We start from the raw sequence: 18,692 nt of genomic DNA, 5'->3' as shown, positions 1-18,692 counted from the left end.
ACAAAATATCTGAAAGTAAAAAGGTATTTACGTTTTACAATACCTGGACCAATAAAAAACCCACGTTGTGTGTAAATATGAACGCAAATGTTTATCAGCTAAATTATTTCAGCAGAATAAAAATCAGATATATTTGAGGGAAAAAATTAGGAAAAACTGTCAAATGTTTTTGAAACGATATGTCAAAAAGTAAGAATTGAAATAACATGGAATGACGCTCGAAGTCACGTACGGCAATTAGAACATTAAAGCAAAAACGTGGCCCACATTACTTTAAAAAAAATCAAGTATTTAAAATCGTAAACAATGAACCGTAACAGATGTAACGCTCATACGTTAGTTACGTAGGAAGAACACTAAGTAGAATCCGCACTTCGGTTGGAACTGGTGTCTGATTTACAGTTCGAATTTATTCTGTTCTTATACGTTTTATCTGTAAAAGGGAGTGAAACAAAGAATAATAGTTTCCGTGACCAGGGGTTTGAAAAATCGCAGTTAATAAAAATATTATATTACCAGTATATAATTAATGTTTATCGTTAAAAGAAACATTAAATGTTTGCGTACCACACCTAATTGTTAGTACAGTAGAGTCGTGTTAAGGGATAAATTATGTTCCGGACCGTCCGAAGCGCGCCTTACGAATCACTTGCGACACAGTCGGCAGACATGCTCAGGGGGTGCTTATTTTCCACAAAATGCGTTAACGCTACAAGTAATACAGACGTGAGTTAACACCAACCAAACACACATGGGCAGAATCTACGTAAATCTCTGCATTGCTTATTCACCCTGTGCGGCAGTTGTAGTGTTCTGCCGCGAAAGGCAACTTCCCCCACCACTAACATTGCTCGATTTTCACTTTAAAGATTCGCAGACAGGATGACAGTTACTGAGTTACATGAAATAAAATCGTCATAACTTGTGAGCTGTTTGCGTTAGGACGTTCAAATTGCACGGTTGACCGCGGGGCATGATGGGAGTTAGTATGCGTAATATGGTTTGGTTTACTACGAAGCCTACTTTCCTTCGGATGAGAATCCGCATTTCGCGATCGAGAAGTCTCTTCGCCCTCAACGCTTGACTGTATGGTGTGCAATGTGTAGTCACAGAATAACCTGTGCGTTATTCCTCGACGGTACGTGAAGGTTTTGGAAGATGATTACTTCCACATTATCCAAAGTGACCCTGATTTCGACGCGATGTGCTTCATACAAGGCGGAGCCCTACCCCATCGAAGCAGGAATGTGTTTGATGTTCTGGAGGAGCACTTTGGGAGCCGCATTCTGGTTCTGGGACACCCAGAGGCCACTGGCATGGGCCTCGATTGGCCGCCATACTCTCTGGATTTGAACACGTGCGACTCCTGTTTGTGGGGCCATATTAAAGACAAGGTCTACAACAATAACTCTAAAACCATTGCTGAGCTGAAGCCAGCCATTCAGGAAGTTATCGACAGCATCGATGTTCAGACACTTCAGTGGGTCATGCAGAATTTCGCTATTCGTCTGCGCCACATCATTGCCAATGATGTCATAACCTAATTCCGAATATCTGTAGTGACGTTTGCATGTTGAATACACTAGTGGCCATTAAAATTGCTACACCAAGAAGAAATGCAGATGATAAACGGGTATTCATTGGACAAATATGTTATACTAGAACTGACATGTGATTACATTTTCACGCAGTTTGGGTGCATATATCCTGAGAAATCAGTACCCAGAACAACCGCCCCTGGCCGTAATAACGGCCGTGATACGCCTGGCCATTGAGCTTGGATGGCGTGTACAGGTACAGCTGCCCATGCAGCTTCAACACGGTACCACAGTTCATCAAGAGTAGTGACTGGCGTATTGTGACGAGCCAGTTGCTCGGCCTCCATTGACCAGATGTTTTCAATTGGTGAGAGCTCTGGAGAATGTGCTGGCCAAGGCAGCAGTCGAACATTTTCTGTATCCAGAAAGGCCCGTACATGACCTTGAACATGCGGTCGTGCATTATCCTGCTGAAATGTAGGGTTTCGCAGGCATCGAATGAAGGGTACAGCCACGGGTCGTAACACATCTGAAATGTAACGTCCACTGTTCAAAGTGCCGTCAATGTGAACAAGAGGTGACTGACTGAGACGTGAAACCAATGGCACCCCATACCATCACGCCGGGTGATACGCCAGTATGGCGATGACGAATACACGCTTCCAATGTGCGTTCACCGCGATGTCGCCAAACACGGATGCGACAATCATGATGCTGTGAACAGAACCTGGATTCATCCGAAAAAATGACGTTTTGGCATTCGTGCACCCACGTTTGTCGTTGAGTACACCATCGCAGGCACTCCTGTCTGTGTTGCAGCGTCAAGGGTAACCGCAGCCATGGTGTCCGAGCTGATAGTCCGCGCTGCTGCAAACGTCGTCGAACTGTTCGTGCAGATGGTTGTTGTCTTGCAAACGTCCATATCTGTTGACTCGGGGATCCAGACGTGGCTGCACGATCCATTACAGCCGTGCGGATAAAATGCCTGTCATCTCGACTGCTAGTGATACGAGGCCGTTGGGATCCAGCACGGCGTTCCGTATTACCCTCCTGAACCCACGGATTCCATATTCTGCTAACAGTCATTGGATCGCGCGCGACCAACGCGAGCAGCAACGTCGCGGTATGATCAATCGCAATCGCGATAGGCTACAATTCGACCTCTATCAAAGTCGGAAACGCGATGGTACGCATTTCTCCTCCTTACACGAGGCATGACAACAACGTTTCACGGGGCAACACCGGTCAACTGCTGTTTGTGTATGAGAAATCGGTTGGAAACTTTCCTCATGTCAGCACGTTTTAGGTGTCGCCAGCGGCGCCAACCTTGTGTGAATGCTCTGAAAAGCTAATCATTTGCATGTCACAGCATCTTCTTCCTGTCGGTTAAATTTCGCGTCTGTACCACGTCATCTTCGTGGTGTAGCAATTTTAATGGCCAGTAGTGTATGTGCACGCCGTAGTTTGTAACTAATTTAGGTTTTTTCATAAAGTTCAATAATTGTCATCCTGTAACTCACCAGCATTTTCTGTTTAATTCTCTTACTTGAGTAGACGAAATAATTTCACTGCACTCATCTTCATATAGTGGATTTATTTTCAGTTTACTGAGTACTTACTTGCCGTTAAGTGAGCTGTTATGTAAAATAGTTCCTAGGTGATTGTGTGATGATCTCAGTAACATGTAGTGTTGGTGAAAAGGGATGATTTGGTAAATTTGGCACCTTGCTGCTGTCTATTGTTGATAACATATTGTACAGTCGTGTAATTGTGTTGTAGTCACTTGGTAGTGAATTAATGACTGATCAGAAAGTTACTGCACCTCTCTTAGCATTACTTGTGTTACCGGTAGGCTGCACAAACTGTTTTCCAGTCAGGAGCTCTTTGCATTTATATAGTGGGCCGCACTGAGTGGAGCCACATTCCACACATCCACAGCATATCTTCCAAGGCAAATGTGTGACACCAAGGAATGAGTCTTCTCTTTTAATGGTAATGTAATTCCATGTAATTCCAAATTAGTTCACTATTCTCTGACCATATTATTACGCACCGCCGGACTTCAGTTTTAAATCTAAAATTGTCTCAGATGAAGTTTTTATCACGCCGTCTGACATACAGTCCAGTATTTATTTCAGGAAAGATTGCAACTACTAGATTGCATAAAATCCTAGTCCGTTATCGGCAAGTGGGTGTTTCTGTGGACTACAGAACTTAACACGGTTCGGTTTAAAACGGCGGTTTCCCATAAAGGCTAGGGGGCCGCCGCTTTTAAGACTGTATGAGCCAGCAGGGCTGTTAACTAATTCACGGAACAATGGCTGCCCTTACGTCAGCGGAGAACGCCATTGTACCAGGCCCTGGCAGACGCCGTGGGTTAACAAAAGACGGCAGCAGCCGCGTCACAGCCCGTGACCTGCTCACAGTCCACACCATTCGCCCATAGGCTACGCCATTGAATGCGCTGTACGTGTTGCGACGCTAATAGGTTATGCAGTGGAAAATGACTGTCTTTGGCGCTTACGCACGCCAGAGGGAACTGCCAAAAACACGACCGATGTGAAAGACTCCGTTTCTGCTCAAAGAAGATAGGCTGGAAAAAGAATTTTTGTTCAATAACGTAAGAATCTTAAGAGCTAAGATTAGCCGATGATTATATCTTATAACCAAGAACTATAGTGTTTCATCTTGAAAAAATTAGTGATTTAAAGTAGCTGCATAATTACTGGAGGCTGATTTATACAGCAAGTACGTTTTGGTATGTAGATAGTTGAAACATTCAAAAAAAGGTGCCGTAATTGCTTCATTTCGTTTTGTACGTAATATTAATTCTTGTAAACTACTGAAGCTTTTCTGATTACGTTTACTGTATTGCTGCAGCAACCAGAGAAATAAAAAAAGAAAGCATTCAATCTTTGACGGTGATCCCACGTACATGATGTCCTAAACCGGACACGACGAATATTCTACGGATGGCAAGAAATAGTAGGGTGTGAATTTTAGGATCAAGAACCATTTGGCGAAATATGGCGATTTGTATTAATCGCAAACTTTTAGGCGGGCCCTTTTGTGTTCAGTGAAAATCGGCTGCTGCGGAACGCCTGTGCGTGTTGCCAATTTCAGGTATCTGACATTATAACGAGCCGTAACAATAAGCAGGCATTGCGAAAATAGTGATGATTCTACATCTACATCCATACTCCGCAAGCCACATGACGGTGTGTGGCGGAGGGTACTTTGAGTACCCCTATCGGTTCTCCCTTCTATTCCAGTTTCGTATTGCTCGTGGAAAGGATTGTCGGTATGCCTCTGTGTGGGCTCTAATCTCTCCGATTTTATCCTCATGGTCTCTTCGCGAGATATACGTAGGAGGGAGCAATATACTGCTTGACTCCTCGGTGGAAGTATGTTCTCGAAATTTCAACAAAAGCCCGTACCGAGCTACTGAGCGTCTCTCCTGCAGAGTCTTCCACTGGAGTTTATCTATCATCTCCGTACCGCTTTCGCGATTACTGAATGATCCTGTAACGAAGCGCGCTGCTCTCCGCTGGATCATCTCAATCTCTTCTATCAACCCTTCTGGTACGGATCCCACACTGGTGAGCAGTATTCAAGCAGTGGGCGAACAAGCGTACTGTAACCTACTTCCTTTGTTTTCGGATTGCATTTCCTTAGGACTCTTCCAATGAATCTGTCTGGCATCTGCTTTACCGACGATCAACTTTATATGATATTCCATTTTAAATAACTCCTAATGCGTACTCCCAGGTAATTTATGGAATTAACTGCTTCCAGTTGCTGACCTGTTATATTGTAGCTAAATGATAAAGGATCTATCTTTCTGTGTATTCGCAGCACATTACACTTGTCTACATTGATATTCATTTGCCATTCGCTGCAGATCCTCCTGCATTTCAGTACAATTTTCCATTGTTACAGCCTCTCGATGTACCACAGCATCATCCGCAAAAAGCCTCAGTGAACTTCCGATGTCATCCACAAGGTCATTTATGTATATTGTGAATAGCAACGGTCCTACGACACTCCCCTGCGGCACACCTGAAATCACTCTTACTTCGGAAGACTTCTCTCCATTGAGAATGACATGCTGCGTTCTGTTATGTAGTAACTCTTCAATCCAATCACACAATTGGTCTGTGCAGTGTTGCGCGTACTGCTTGTTACTCCTGGGACGCACTAACCCGTTCAACGTTCGATTGTTTTTTAAGCTATAATATGCATGCCCTGAGAATGACAGGAGACGGCGGCGTTTTTGGCAACAGCCAGCGGCAATCAGACGGTCACAAGCTAGCGCTCCAAGCATCCCCCGCAAAAGGTCCTACGAAATTATGCGCGATTAGTTATTAATACGACGACGATGTCGTGAAATGTCTTGCTAATCTCCTCCACCGTCATCTGATGTAGTAAGAGTCATATATCACAAGCAGGATTGCTTGCAATAGTATGTACATTGACCACAGTGTTTAAGTTCCAGAGGATTAAACCGTAGTTGCTTAGAAGTCACTGTTGAGTGGAAGAAAATAGCATTTTTTTCACCATAAAAATGTGACCGCTGTCGTTCTCATCATAGTGGAAGCAATTAGATTGAGGGCACGTATTCGTAGGCTGCTTATGTTCCGTAGCAACCAAGTGCTTTGGGGGGGGGGGGGGGGGCAGCACAGTCGTCTGTACTAGGTGAATGACGAGCGTTTTCACTGTTCAGTTCTTGAGTTATCGACGAAACGTAGCTGTACACTCTACAAGAACAAGAAATTAGTGTAGGCTGCAGCAGCATGTAACGCCTGAGAAGCAATTTGAATGCACAGAGAAAATCTCGCAACAAACATCGTAGAAAATGGAAGGAGACTTGGAAAAATACCAGGGGTTATTCCGAAAGTAACGTGTTCCGTAGCCGCTTCCCCGCCTCCTTATGGAAACCAAAACGGGAAACACAGTTACACAACGCAAGATTTTAGCCACATACTGACGTTTTTCCACATAGTCACCACAGTGGGCTTCTGCAGAAATTTATGGGGGTCAGGGGGAGAGGGAAGTCAGGCAAGACTCGTTAACATTGGCATTTTTGTTAAAAAGTGTTGATCTGTTTCGAGAAGTCTTATGCCAGATTTTAGGGAGAGGATTTTAATTTGCTCACTGTGTGACAAGCTCGCCCATATTTTATGTAAGTGGCCAGCCAATAACAATTTCCTGTGACATTCTTGTTGCTATTTTTCCCCTTTCCTTAGGTTTTACTTTCTTAGGTAGCATTTTCCTTCTTTTCCTGCTGTGTTTGAGTGTGTGCTTTAGTTTTCTAAGGTCTGTCCACATTCGTTCCTTTTAATGTGTGTCAGGGTGCTGATGACCTCGATGTTGAGCGCCCATAAGCCCCAACACACCACCACAATGCCAGAAGAAGAAATAGTAAGCGCCCCAAATAACTTATTATACACCAGAGGTTGAGGCGTGGGGGCCTCTCTTGCCGCCCCCCCCCCCCCCCCCCCCCTTTCACTTGCCCCAGAATGCCCGTTGCAAACTGCTATAGTTATTGCCGTTTGTTATACACTTAGAATCAGTGCAGATTATTTTTTTGACACAATGCATTAGTTTATACTATAATTACAATGCTATGATGTTACACTATTGATGTGATGTAACACCCATTGGTATAATTTTTATTGTAGTTTGTAATAATATTCCCATTTTATCTTTGCAGGGTTTAACCCGACTTGAGCCGTCGCCATGACGACGGACATCTCAATAGTTCGGTGGGATCCGAGCCTGCAACAGGAAATAGTAGAAGACTATGAATACGACGGCGGGAACTCCTCTTCGAGGCTGTTTGAAAGATCACGCATAAAAGCCCTTGCAGGTTAGTGTAGTTGGCAACTGAAACTTTGCTTTAGGAAAATGCACCGTTAGAACAAAGTGACCAGCGATCAGTATATGTTGGAACAAGTTAGGTGGCCACCAACAACTAGCATTAAATCAGTGATGAGAGAAGACAGAAATAATCTTATACATTGACTATTCACTCCTGAGAGAGAGAGAGAGAGAGAGAGAGAGAGAGAGAGAGAGAGTAAAACTTTTCTTTAAAGGTAATTTATCACCACGTCAAGATAGTTATACCTCATGTTAGTGCATTGTTGGAGTTTGGTTGCATATTAATATTATGAATAAAGCAGTTCCTACATTTCAGTTTACTAATAAAACTGATACTTGCTGTGATGGCCAACAAACCTGAGTATTGGTGAGGTGTATTAGTGGTAAGACACTGGGCATATATTTGAATGATGCCAGTTTAAAATCCATGTGCAGCCATTCAGATCTAGATTTTCTGTCGTTTCCCTAAATTGTATACAGCAAATATCAAATTTTTGTTTAAAAGTCGTGACCCATTTCCTTCCAATCCCAAGCTTTTGCTACATAGTCGATGAGACATGAAATGCATGGTAGGCAAAATGCACTCACTTGCAGTTCATGAACAAGTTTTCTGTGTTCCCGAATTTTGGTAGCTGATGCCTTATGTTTCAGACTCCACTTTGGGATGATGTATCTCCTTGTTGTCGGTTGTATCTCCAGATGTGATGCAAATGACTTTAATGAAATATATTTGAGCTGCTATTTCAGAAACTTGAGGCAAATGTAAGGCTTATTATCAAAATGCAAAGTTAGTTATTTGGTGAATATATTTTTTTTACCCCTAAAGAATTATTGATTTGGGAGAGAGCGCACAGTAACACATACATTACAGCTTCATGTGTGTAATATTGTGTAACTGTATATGTTACTGATGGTGTTACTAAGGTATTTCGTTTTACATACTGACTTTGTTTGTTGGTTAGATGTAGTCTGTAACATTCTAACTGTGTTTACCTCTAAACAGCAGTGATTTTCCTTTTCAACACCTTTGTTTCATTGTCTGTGGCCTTGTTCTTATTTCTTATGGTGGAAAATAGCGACACACATTATTTACAGAAGAATAGAAAGAAGTTACAAAAGCTAATCTTGGGAATCGTCAGTGTCAGTTCCAGAGTAATGTGCAGACACATGAGCAATACTCATTCTACAATTTACCGTAGAAGGTGGACTAAAGGAAGGGAAATGCAAATTAATAGCAGTCACAGATTTAGAGAAACCCTTCCATGATGTTGACTGTAATACACTATTTGAAATTCTGAATGTAAGCAAAAAAGGAGGTTCTGCATTCCAAGCGAGATGGGGCAATATAGTCAGCTAGTCATGTCACCCTCTGGCAGTGGCGTCATTAGGGTGGAGTTTGGAGGAGTGTAGGGCAGACGCACAGCTCTTGACCTTGGAGCTGCTATTTCTGTCTCAGCTATTGCCTCAGTTGGCATTACAAGGATGGGTACCCCCTGTTTCAGCCCTCTGACTTAGGGAAAATCTCTGGCAGTACCAGGAACTGAACATGGTTCTTCCGCATAGTAGCCACACGTGCTGCGCAATGAGCTACGGGGGAGACGTATTCTGAAAGAAGCGGAATAAAATACAGTATAGTTAAAGACCAAAAAATATAGTGCGCAATTTTAAGAAAAGTCAGGACTTCTGCTGCCTACAGGTATTGACTATTGAAAATTTGTGCCAGATTGGGTCATGAAACCAGATGCTCCACCTCTCCAGAGTGGTAGCATTAGCCACCTCAGTTAAGTGGTGTCTGATTGTAAAACGTGAGCTTTCAGGGCCAGATATGTCTATAGTGTTGTGGGCTCAGCATTTCGTCCCCATCTGTGGAGGACATTTTCAAAGGGGATTGTAGCTTCTTTGAATGTCAAAGCTATACCCTGGCTCACTACTGATTGCAGCGAAATTGCGTTTCTATGTGCTTCCGCGCAGTGCTGTGAAGTCACGTCACATGTTTTGAATACCAGAGTGCAGTTGGTCATTGTTGTAAACAAATGTATCATCCATGTACCAGAGCCAAAGTGGTTTGTTCAAGATGGAATTTTTTAAACCAATATTTGATTTTAAAACGTGGAAAAAAAGTTAAGAGAAGCTTCAAAGTTGAACAAGTTCAGGAAATCGAAGCAACTCGGTGTTCGTTTCACATGTTTAATCTTGGAAATTCAAGCACTATAGTTCCCTGAACTGGGTAAGTTCAATCATTGAATAAAGAAACAACATATTTTCATGATTTGATTGGGCGAGAAAATTAAGTTTCACAGGTCATTTGTGAATGGCTACCAAACTGAATGATTCCATATGTGTTTAAGATAACATTGCTCCCAGAGCACAGGCGTACACTGTTTGCAGCAGTGAATGCAAGTGAATACCAAAATAACCTGGAAACGGGACTCACCATTCCTTGTAAGACTGATTTCTTTTTTTAATAGTTGTATCGGAAATAATGTCTCACAATATGATGAAAAATTCACTGTTTTGAAGCTTTGAGTTACTTTATTTCCCATATCCTAATGATACAACATGTTCTGAACTGATTTGAGCTATAACAATTGCATTTTGTCTTAACTTGACTTACTTCCTGTGGCCCCTATGGGGGCATAGGGCATCCAGGAGAACACGACCTTCGTCTCTGTCTTTGGCCATATGCCACAATTCTGCACAGATCTTGACAACTCTGTTTGCTTTCCCGTCCACTGTCCTTTTCCATGTGCCCCTAGGTCTTGCTGTCTTCCTTGTTCCCTGGGGATTCCATTCCAATGCTTTTTTTTCTCAGTGGCTCCATCTGGTTTTACAGCAGGACTCCACCATTCTGTGTTTGGAATTCCCTAGATTCTGGGCACCTTATTTCACACAGTCCCAATATATCTAGTCAATAGTTCTCCTTCTCTTTTTCAACCTGTCTTAGCCTCCCTGCCTCTCTCAACATAATTACATTCCAAAAACCAATACGAGTTTTTCTTTTCAGGCCAAAGGCCATATCCTTAAGACCCATCTGGCTGTTTCTCCTTTTAGTTCCTGTGATACGTGTTTTTTGGTGGTGCGGGTTATCAGCCCACAGCCCCCGAGTGTCCTGGTGGGGCTGCCACCTCGTGACCTGGACACCTGCCAAGGTTTTATTTCAGGGCCATACCCCTTAGATAGCTCGTCTTCACCGCGACTACAGAACTCTATCCATCCCTTCGCAGTAAGGCCTATGTGCATCAATGTGGTCCTGGTTTCCGAGGATCTTCTGCTGTGCACATTAGGGACTGTGCCTGCTGCCACACAATCACAGGGAGGAAAAGGACAGGAAGGGAGTGTATAGGATGGGATGGAATAGAATAGGACAGGACAGGACATGACAGGACAGGACAGGACACTAGACGGGACGTTGTGAGAGAGACTTTGTCTGGATCCTCTATGGAGACCTGTCCGGCTTGGGAGGCCCTGCTGGTAGTTAAATTACCGCCGGTATAGTCCTCCACTTCGTTGGATCACACAAACCCCCTCGCCCACACGGACAGTGTTTCGTTAGAGCGATGTTTCCTTAGAAGTCATTTTTGTCTTAAGACACACAGAAATTGCAGACATTGGGTGCAAGCGGGTGTCTGTTGAAATCTGTGGGGAAAGTTGAAAATTTGTGTGGGATCAGGATTCAAAGCTGGTCTCCTGCTTACAATGCAGATGCTCTGAACACCAAGCCACCTGGACACAGTGGTTATTTCAACTGCATACCTCCTGTCGCATCCAAAATCTCAACTTGTCCACACACTGCTAATGTAGTACCCCTCGTCCTTTATCGCTTGTGTGTTGTAATTACAGGTGGTGTAAAAAGTAGGGGCAGTGTAATAACGTATCAAAACAATATGTTGAATTGGTTCATAAGTTCATCGTGTTTTCCATCAGTTAATAAACACAATAGATACACATAACAGAGACTCGAATCATCGGTAATACTTTCTCGTTCACTGTTTACAACAGTCTGTCACCACTGGGGTAACTTTTCATTCCACGACTGTAGAAATCACCTGAGGTGAAGAACTAGTCATTTCGGAGTGCAATTTTCATCCTGAAAGAAAATTCTTGAAGGTTGATTGATAGAGAGCAGAAAAGACGATGATTTGAGGGCGCAGGATCAGGTGAATAAGATGGGTATGGAATGACTTCCCTACCCAACTCGTGTACAGTATTTTTTGTCAGTCTCTCAGAATGCAGATGGGTGTTAGCGTGGAGAAGAGTCACTTCACGCAGTCTTCCTGTTCTTGGATTGCATGTGCAAGACATCTCTGTTGTTGACAATAAATGTCAGCAGTGATGGCTACACTTTGGGGAAGCAGTTCGTAGTGCATCACACTGTCGTTGTCCCATCGGATGCATAACATTATCTTTCATGGATGTGCGCAGTTCTTTTGTACGAGAAGTTGCTGCTTTGTTCGGCTTAACCATTCCATTCATTTTTTGTCATGTTAGCATAAAGACTCCATTCGTATTGCTAGTAATGATACAAGATAGGCATGGTCAGTGTTGTTCACGAGTCGATTGATGACAAGAAAGCAGAGGTGCACATACGGCTGCACACAGATTTTTGTGATTTTGGCTTAGAGCTTGTGGTACCCGTACCCCTGGTATTTGAAAATTCACCATTGCATGCAAATGTCACATGACGATGGAATGATCACAGGTCATTACATTTACCAGTTCTTGAGTATACTGACACGGATAATTGTGGATTAATGCATTCTACATCTACATCTACATTGATACTCCGCAAGCCACCCAACGGTGTGTGGCGGAGGGCACTTAACGTGCCACTGTCATTACCTCCCTTTCCTGTTCCAGTCGCGTATGGTTCACGGGAAGAACGACTGTCTGAAAGCCTCCGTGCGCGCTCTAATCTCTCTAATTTTACATTCGTGATCTCCTCGGGAGGTATAAGTAGGGGGAAGCAATATATTCGATACCTCATCCAGAAACGCACCCTCTCGAAACCTGGCGAGCAAGCTACACCGCGATGCAGAGCGCCTCTCTTGCAGAGTCTGCCACTTGAGTTTAATAAACATCTCCGTAACGCTATCACGGTTACCAAATAACCCTGTGACGAAACGCGCCGCTCTTCTTTGGATCTTCTCTATCTCCTCCGTTAAGCTATCTTCATCGAAACTCGAAGGTATTCCTGAATGTGTGGAGTCACTAATGTCAAAATGATTCTCCTTAAAACAAGAAGGCCATTTTCTTGCCGTGCTCTGTCCAGTGGCATTACCCCCGTACACGGCACGAGTGTTTCTGGCTGCCTCCTCTGCTGTCACCCATCTACTGTAATCAAACCGAAGAATATGTCAGTTTTCTCCACTCGGCACTCTTATTTTCTAGCAGCCGTAGTTCCACTCACTGTCTCCAAATGACTGGTTACTTCAGACTTTCTTGGAATGGATAATGGCAGTTTTATTTGATTGTCGTGAGACAGATGCAGTGTGCCTGCTATGAACACAGGCTACTCCACTTGACCAGTCTCAGCTTTCTATACATCCAACACTATTGTCCATTCTACTCTTAGATAAGTTTTGATGGTGTCTCCCTAGAGAGTAGAAACAGATAGAGGTGGGACACAATGTCCTAATGCTCAAAACTGTAGGTGTGCTAGTGGGACTTGGATGTCACATCAGCCACGGAAGTGTTAAAGTTGTATATGGTTGTATGTATGTTACATAATAAAATTGATCTTAGAAATGCAATGCACACTTGATAAGTTAAAAAGGTAACAATTTACATTACAATTAAAATTTAAGTGTAATTAACTGAAAGTGGTTTGCATGTTAGGTAAATTACGGTGTCTGTGACAAATGGCTATAAATCAAATTGCCAAAGTTTTAAAGATATAGGACGACATCATTGCTAAAAAAGAAGTCAGTATTTGTGTACACACCACACACCACCATAACAGATAGTATGTTCTGACACAGTACTACATGCTGTATCTGCTGTTTCCTGAGTTATTGCCTGCAGGGATCATTTATTCAGATCCTGTGGTTGTTTTCTGTTGGTGGCTTTATGACACTGATAGCAAAGCAGTGAACTGATCATACAATGGAGAGCATTGATTGATTGATTGATGTGAGTTATTTCTGTTGTACTTAAAATGTTTTAGCAGTTGAGGATTTGCAGTCAGTCTGGTATTCCTTGTTTACCAATAGGAATTTTCATAAAAACAAAAATTAATTAGTCTATTAAAAGCACAGACATTCCAGCATTCCAGTTAAAAATATCTTCTAGTGATGTCCTGTTTGGGATCTGGGTCATCATATGACCATATCATCATAGTTGCTGGACATGTTTCCAATCCTAACTTTTTCCAGTTAATCTTATCCATTTTTGGCAAGCTGTTGGATTTGGGCATTGTGTTTGCATTTAGCAATGATTTACGATGTGGCCTTTTTAAGTTAATATGAAGGTAAAACAGTGCTGTTCTGAAGGTATATTAAGTGTAGCAAGCCTGTGGTAGATAAAATTTTTCTTTCAGGACAAGGAGAACCAGACACTCCTGTGGGCATAAGATAAATTTATATTGTACCCTATCAAAAGAGAGCAGAATGGGGCACTCCGCGGAAGTCACCGACTGAATGTGGTCGGTGATAGGGTGTTACTTGGGTCATATGTCTGTACGCAAGATTTCGACACTCCTAAACAACCATAGGTCTACTGTTTCTGATGTGATAGTGAAGTGGGAATGTGAAGGGACACGTACAGCACAAAAGCACACAGGCTGACCACCTCTGTTGACTGACAGTGACCGCCGACAGTTGAGGAGGGTCATAATGTGTAATACGCAGAAATCTATCCAGACCATCACACAGGAATTCCAAACTGCATCAGGATCCGCTGGAAGTACTATGACAGTTTGCGGGATGTGAGGAAACATGGATTTCATGGTCAAGTGGCTGCTCATAAGCCACAGATCATGCCGGTAAATGCCAAACGACGCCTTGCTTGGTGTAAGGTGCGTAAACATTAGACGATTGAACAGTGGAAAAACATTGTGTGAACTGACGAATCATGGTACACAATGTGGCGATTTTGTGACACTATCACAGCACAGGCCTACATTGATGTTATAAGCACCTTCTTGCTTCTCACTGTTTAAGAGCAATTCGGGGATGGTGATTTGATCTTTCAACACGATCGAGCACCTGTTCATAATGCACGGCCTGTGGCGGCATGGTTACATGATTATAACGTCCCTGTAATGGACTGGCCTCCACACAGTCCTGATGTGAATCCTATAGAACACCTTTGAGATGTTTTGGAATGCCAACTTCATGCCAGATCTCACCGACCGACATAGAAACCTCTCCATGAAGAATGGTCTGCTATTCCCCAAGAAACCTTCCAGCACTTGATTGAATGTATGCCTGAGAGTGGAAGCGGTCATCAAGGCTAAAGGTGGGCCAGCACCATATTGCGTTCCAGCATTACTGATGAGGGTGCCACAAACATGTCATTTTTAGCCAGGCATCTGGATGCTTTCGATCACATAGTGTAAGCACTAATTGTTTTTCCTCCACCAGTATTAATTTATGGGTGAGGGGGAGGGAGAGAAGTAGTAAATGAGGGAAAAAATGTGATAGTTTCTTTTTAAACATGTAAAATGTATCTAGTAAATACTACAGGTTTAAGTTAATAAAACTGAAAATAAGCTTGATGTTGGTAACTGCAGTGGAACTTGGTGAGGTGTTTTAGGACTGCTATTGTAATTCTTTGTGTTGAATTTGATGTACATAAAAATAATGTTGTTGTTAAGTATCACTCCTCACCTTATCTTTGATCAGGAGGTGACTGTTACGTGATCTGTGGTGCATAGTTGAAACAAAATTTTTCCCTCTATATATGCCGAGCAGTTTGATTGAAAATTGAACTATGTGTTGGGAAGACATCAAACTATTGTAGAAAACTTCTGAACTTGCAACTTGCTGCAGTAATGTGTTGTATTCATATATTAGTTTATTCCTGCCTGTAATTCTGAGTAAATGATACATTGGATTCAGTAATAATAGTAGTAATAATAGTAGTAATAATAATAATAATAATAATAATAATAATGTGCAATCAGAAGAAGAAGAAAATACAGTAATGGACTCAAACATCCCAGAGCAAACAAACAAAGAACAACACGCATCAATTAAACAGTCAGAGGAAAACGAAATCTTAAGACAGCCACTAGAACGAGCACAAATAGAACACGAAGTGACACACATGTTAGATATAGAAGAAAAATTTCAGCTGACACACATAGAATACAAAGACACAAATACAGACATTAGACCATTCTTGCATAGACCGCCAAATAACCCACAAGTCGAAACAACAATAAAAACTATCAACACAATCATACACAACAAAATAAATGAAAACACAACTATGGAAGAGTTACAACTACTGGTTTATATAGGAGCACTCACTACACTAAATATACACACTAGGCAGAGATCAGAACCAACCAACACACAGAAGAAACCCACAAAACCAGCATGGCAACACAGGCTACAGATCAGAATAGAAAGACTGAGAAAAGACATCGGACAGCTAACATAATTTATAAGAAATGAAATGTCGGGAAAAAAACGAAAAAGGTTAGGTAAAATCTCACAACAAGAAGTGATAGAGCAATTAGATGAAAAGAAGCAGAAATTACAAGCATTGGCCAAACGACTTAGAAGATACAAAAAAAAAAAAAAAATGTGAAAATAGAAGGAAACAAAACCAAACATTCAACACAAACCAAAAGAAATCTTACCAGACAATAGATAACACACACATTAAAATAGACAATCCACCAAACGTAGAAGACATGGAACACTTCTGGAGCAACATATGGTCAAACCCGGTACAACATAACAGGCATGCACGGTGGATACAAGCAGAAACAGATACGTACAAGATGATACCACAAATGCCTGAAGTGATAATTTTGCAACGTGAAGTCACCCAAGCAATTAATTCTACTCACAATTGGAAAGCCCCTGGAAAAGATAAAATAGCAAATTTCTGGCGAAAGAAATTCACCTCAACACATTCACATCTAACTAAATTATTTAACAGTTACATTGCAGACCCATACACATTTCCTGATACACTTACACATGGAATAACTTATCTGAAACCGAAAGATCAAGCACACACAGCAAACCCAGCTAAATATCGCCCCATAACATGCCTACCAACAATATACGAAATATTAACTTCAGTCATTACACAGAAATTAATGACACATACAACACAGAACAAAATTATAAATGAAGAACAAAAAGGCTTTTGCAAAGGATGTAAAGAGCAACTGATAATAGATGCAGAGGTGACATATCAAGCTAAAACTAAACAAAGGTCGCTACACTATGCATACATTGATTACCAAAAAGCTTTTGATAGTGTACCCCACTCATGGTTACTATAAATATTGGAAATATACAAAGTAGATCCTAAATTGATACAGTTCTTAAACATAGTAATGAAAAATTGGAAAACTACACTTAATATCCAAACAAACTCAAATAATATCACATCACAGCCAATACAGATTAAGCGTGGAATATACCAAGGAGACTCATTAAGTCCTTTCTGGTTCTGCCTTGCTCTGAACCCACTATCCAACATGCTAAATAATACAAATTATGGATACAATATTACTGGAACATACCAACACAAAATCACACATTTGCTATACGTGGATGATCTAAAACTACTGGCAGCAACAAATCAACAACTCAACCAATTACTAAAGATAACAGAAGTATTCAGCAATGATATAAATATGGCTTTTGGAACAGACAAATGTAAGAAAAATAGCATAGTCAAGGGAAAACACACTAAACAAGAAGATTACGTATTGGATAACCACAGCGACTGCATAGAAGCGATGGAAAAAACAGATGCCTATAAATATCTAGGATACAGACAAAAAATAGGAATAGATAATACAAATATTAAAGAAGAACTACAAGAAAAATATAGACAAAGACTAACAAAAATACTGAAAACAGAATTGACAGCAAGAAACAAGACAAAAGCTATAAATACTTATGCTATACCAATATTGACCTACCTTTTGGAGTAGTGAAATGGAGTATCACAGACCTAGAAGCACTCAATACACTTACACGATCACAATGCCACAAATACAGAATAAATCACATACATTCAGCAACTGAAAGATTCACATTAAGCAGAAAGGAAGGAGGAAGGAGATTTATCGACATAAAAAACCTACATTATGGACAGGTAGACAATTTAAGAAAATTCTTTCTAGAACGAGCAGAAACTAGCAAAATACACAAAGCAATCATTCATATAAATACATCGGCTACACCACTGCAATTTCATAACCACTTCTACAACCTTTTAGATCACATAACATCAACAGATACGAAGAAAGTAAATTGGAAAAAGAAAACACTACATGGCAAGCACCCGTATCATCTAACACAGCCACACATCGATCAAGATGCATCCAACACATGGCTAAGAAAAGGCAATATATACAGTGAGACGGAACGATTCATGATTGCAATACAGGATCAAACAATAAACACCAGGTATTACAGCAAGCATATTGTTAAAGATCCCAATACCACAACGGATAAATGCAGACTTTGTAAACAACAAATAGAAACAGTAGATCACATCACAAGCGGATGTACAATACTAGCAAATACAGAATACCCCAGAAGACATGACAATGTCGCAAAAATAATACATCAACAGCTTGCCTTACAACATAAACTTATAAAACAACATGTTCCCACATACAAGTATGCACCACAAAATGTACTGGAGAACGATGAATACAAATTATACTGGAACAGAACCATTACAACAGATAAAACGCCACCACATAACAAACCTGACATCATACTCACCAATAAAAATAAGAAATTAACACAACTAATCGAAATATCGATACCCAATACAACAAATATACAAAAGAAAACAGGAGAAAAAATTGAAAAATACATCCAACTGGCTGAGGAGGTCAAGGACATGTGGCATCAGGATAAAGTTGACATTATACCAATTATACTATCAACTACAGGAGTCATACCACACAATATCCACCAGTACATCAATGCAATACATCTACATCCAAACTTATATATACAACTACAGAAATCTGTAATTATTGACACTTGTTCAATTACCCGAAAGTTCCTAAATGCAATGTAACATATACCGTACAGTTAAAAGGAAGTCACGCTTGATCAAGGTCCG

At 41.3% G+C, this 18,692-nt stretch overlaps 1 protein-coding gene across 1 annotated transcript in view; it reads left to right on the top strand.

The window, feature by feature from the left end:
* The window catches only part of LOC124550850 (spectrin beta chain-like), a 497,121-nt gene that overhangs the window by 328,203 nt on the left and 150,226 nt on the right, over positions 1–18,692 (top strand). Inside the window, exon 3 of the mRNA XM_047125580.1 lies at positions 7,252–7,407. Coding sequence (XP_046981536.1) covers positions 7,278–7,407 — 130 coding nt within the window. The 5' untranslated portion in view covers positions 7,252–7,277. The remainder of the gene's footprint in view (positions 1–7,251; positions 7,408–18,692) is intronic.

This window comes from Schistocerca americana, chromosome 9 (assembly GCF_021461395.2).
Source record: "Schistocerca americana isolate TAMUIC-IGC-003095 chromosome 9, iqSchAmer2.1, whole genome shotgun sequence".
Classification (NCBI taxonomy): domain Eukaryota; kingdom Metazoa; phylum Arthropoda; class Insecta; order Orthoptera; family Acrididae; genus Schistocerca; species Schistocerca americana.
The sequence above is the reverse complement of the archived record's forward strand: the minus strand, read 5'-3'. Positions and strand labels throughout refer to the sequence as shown.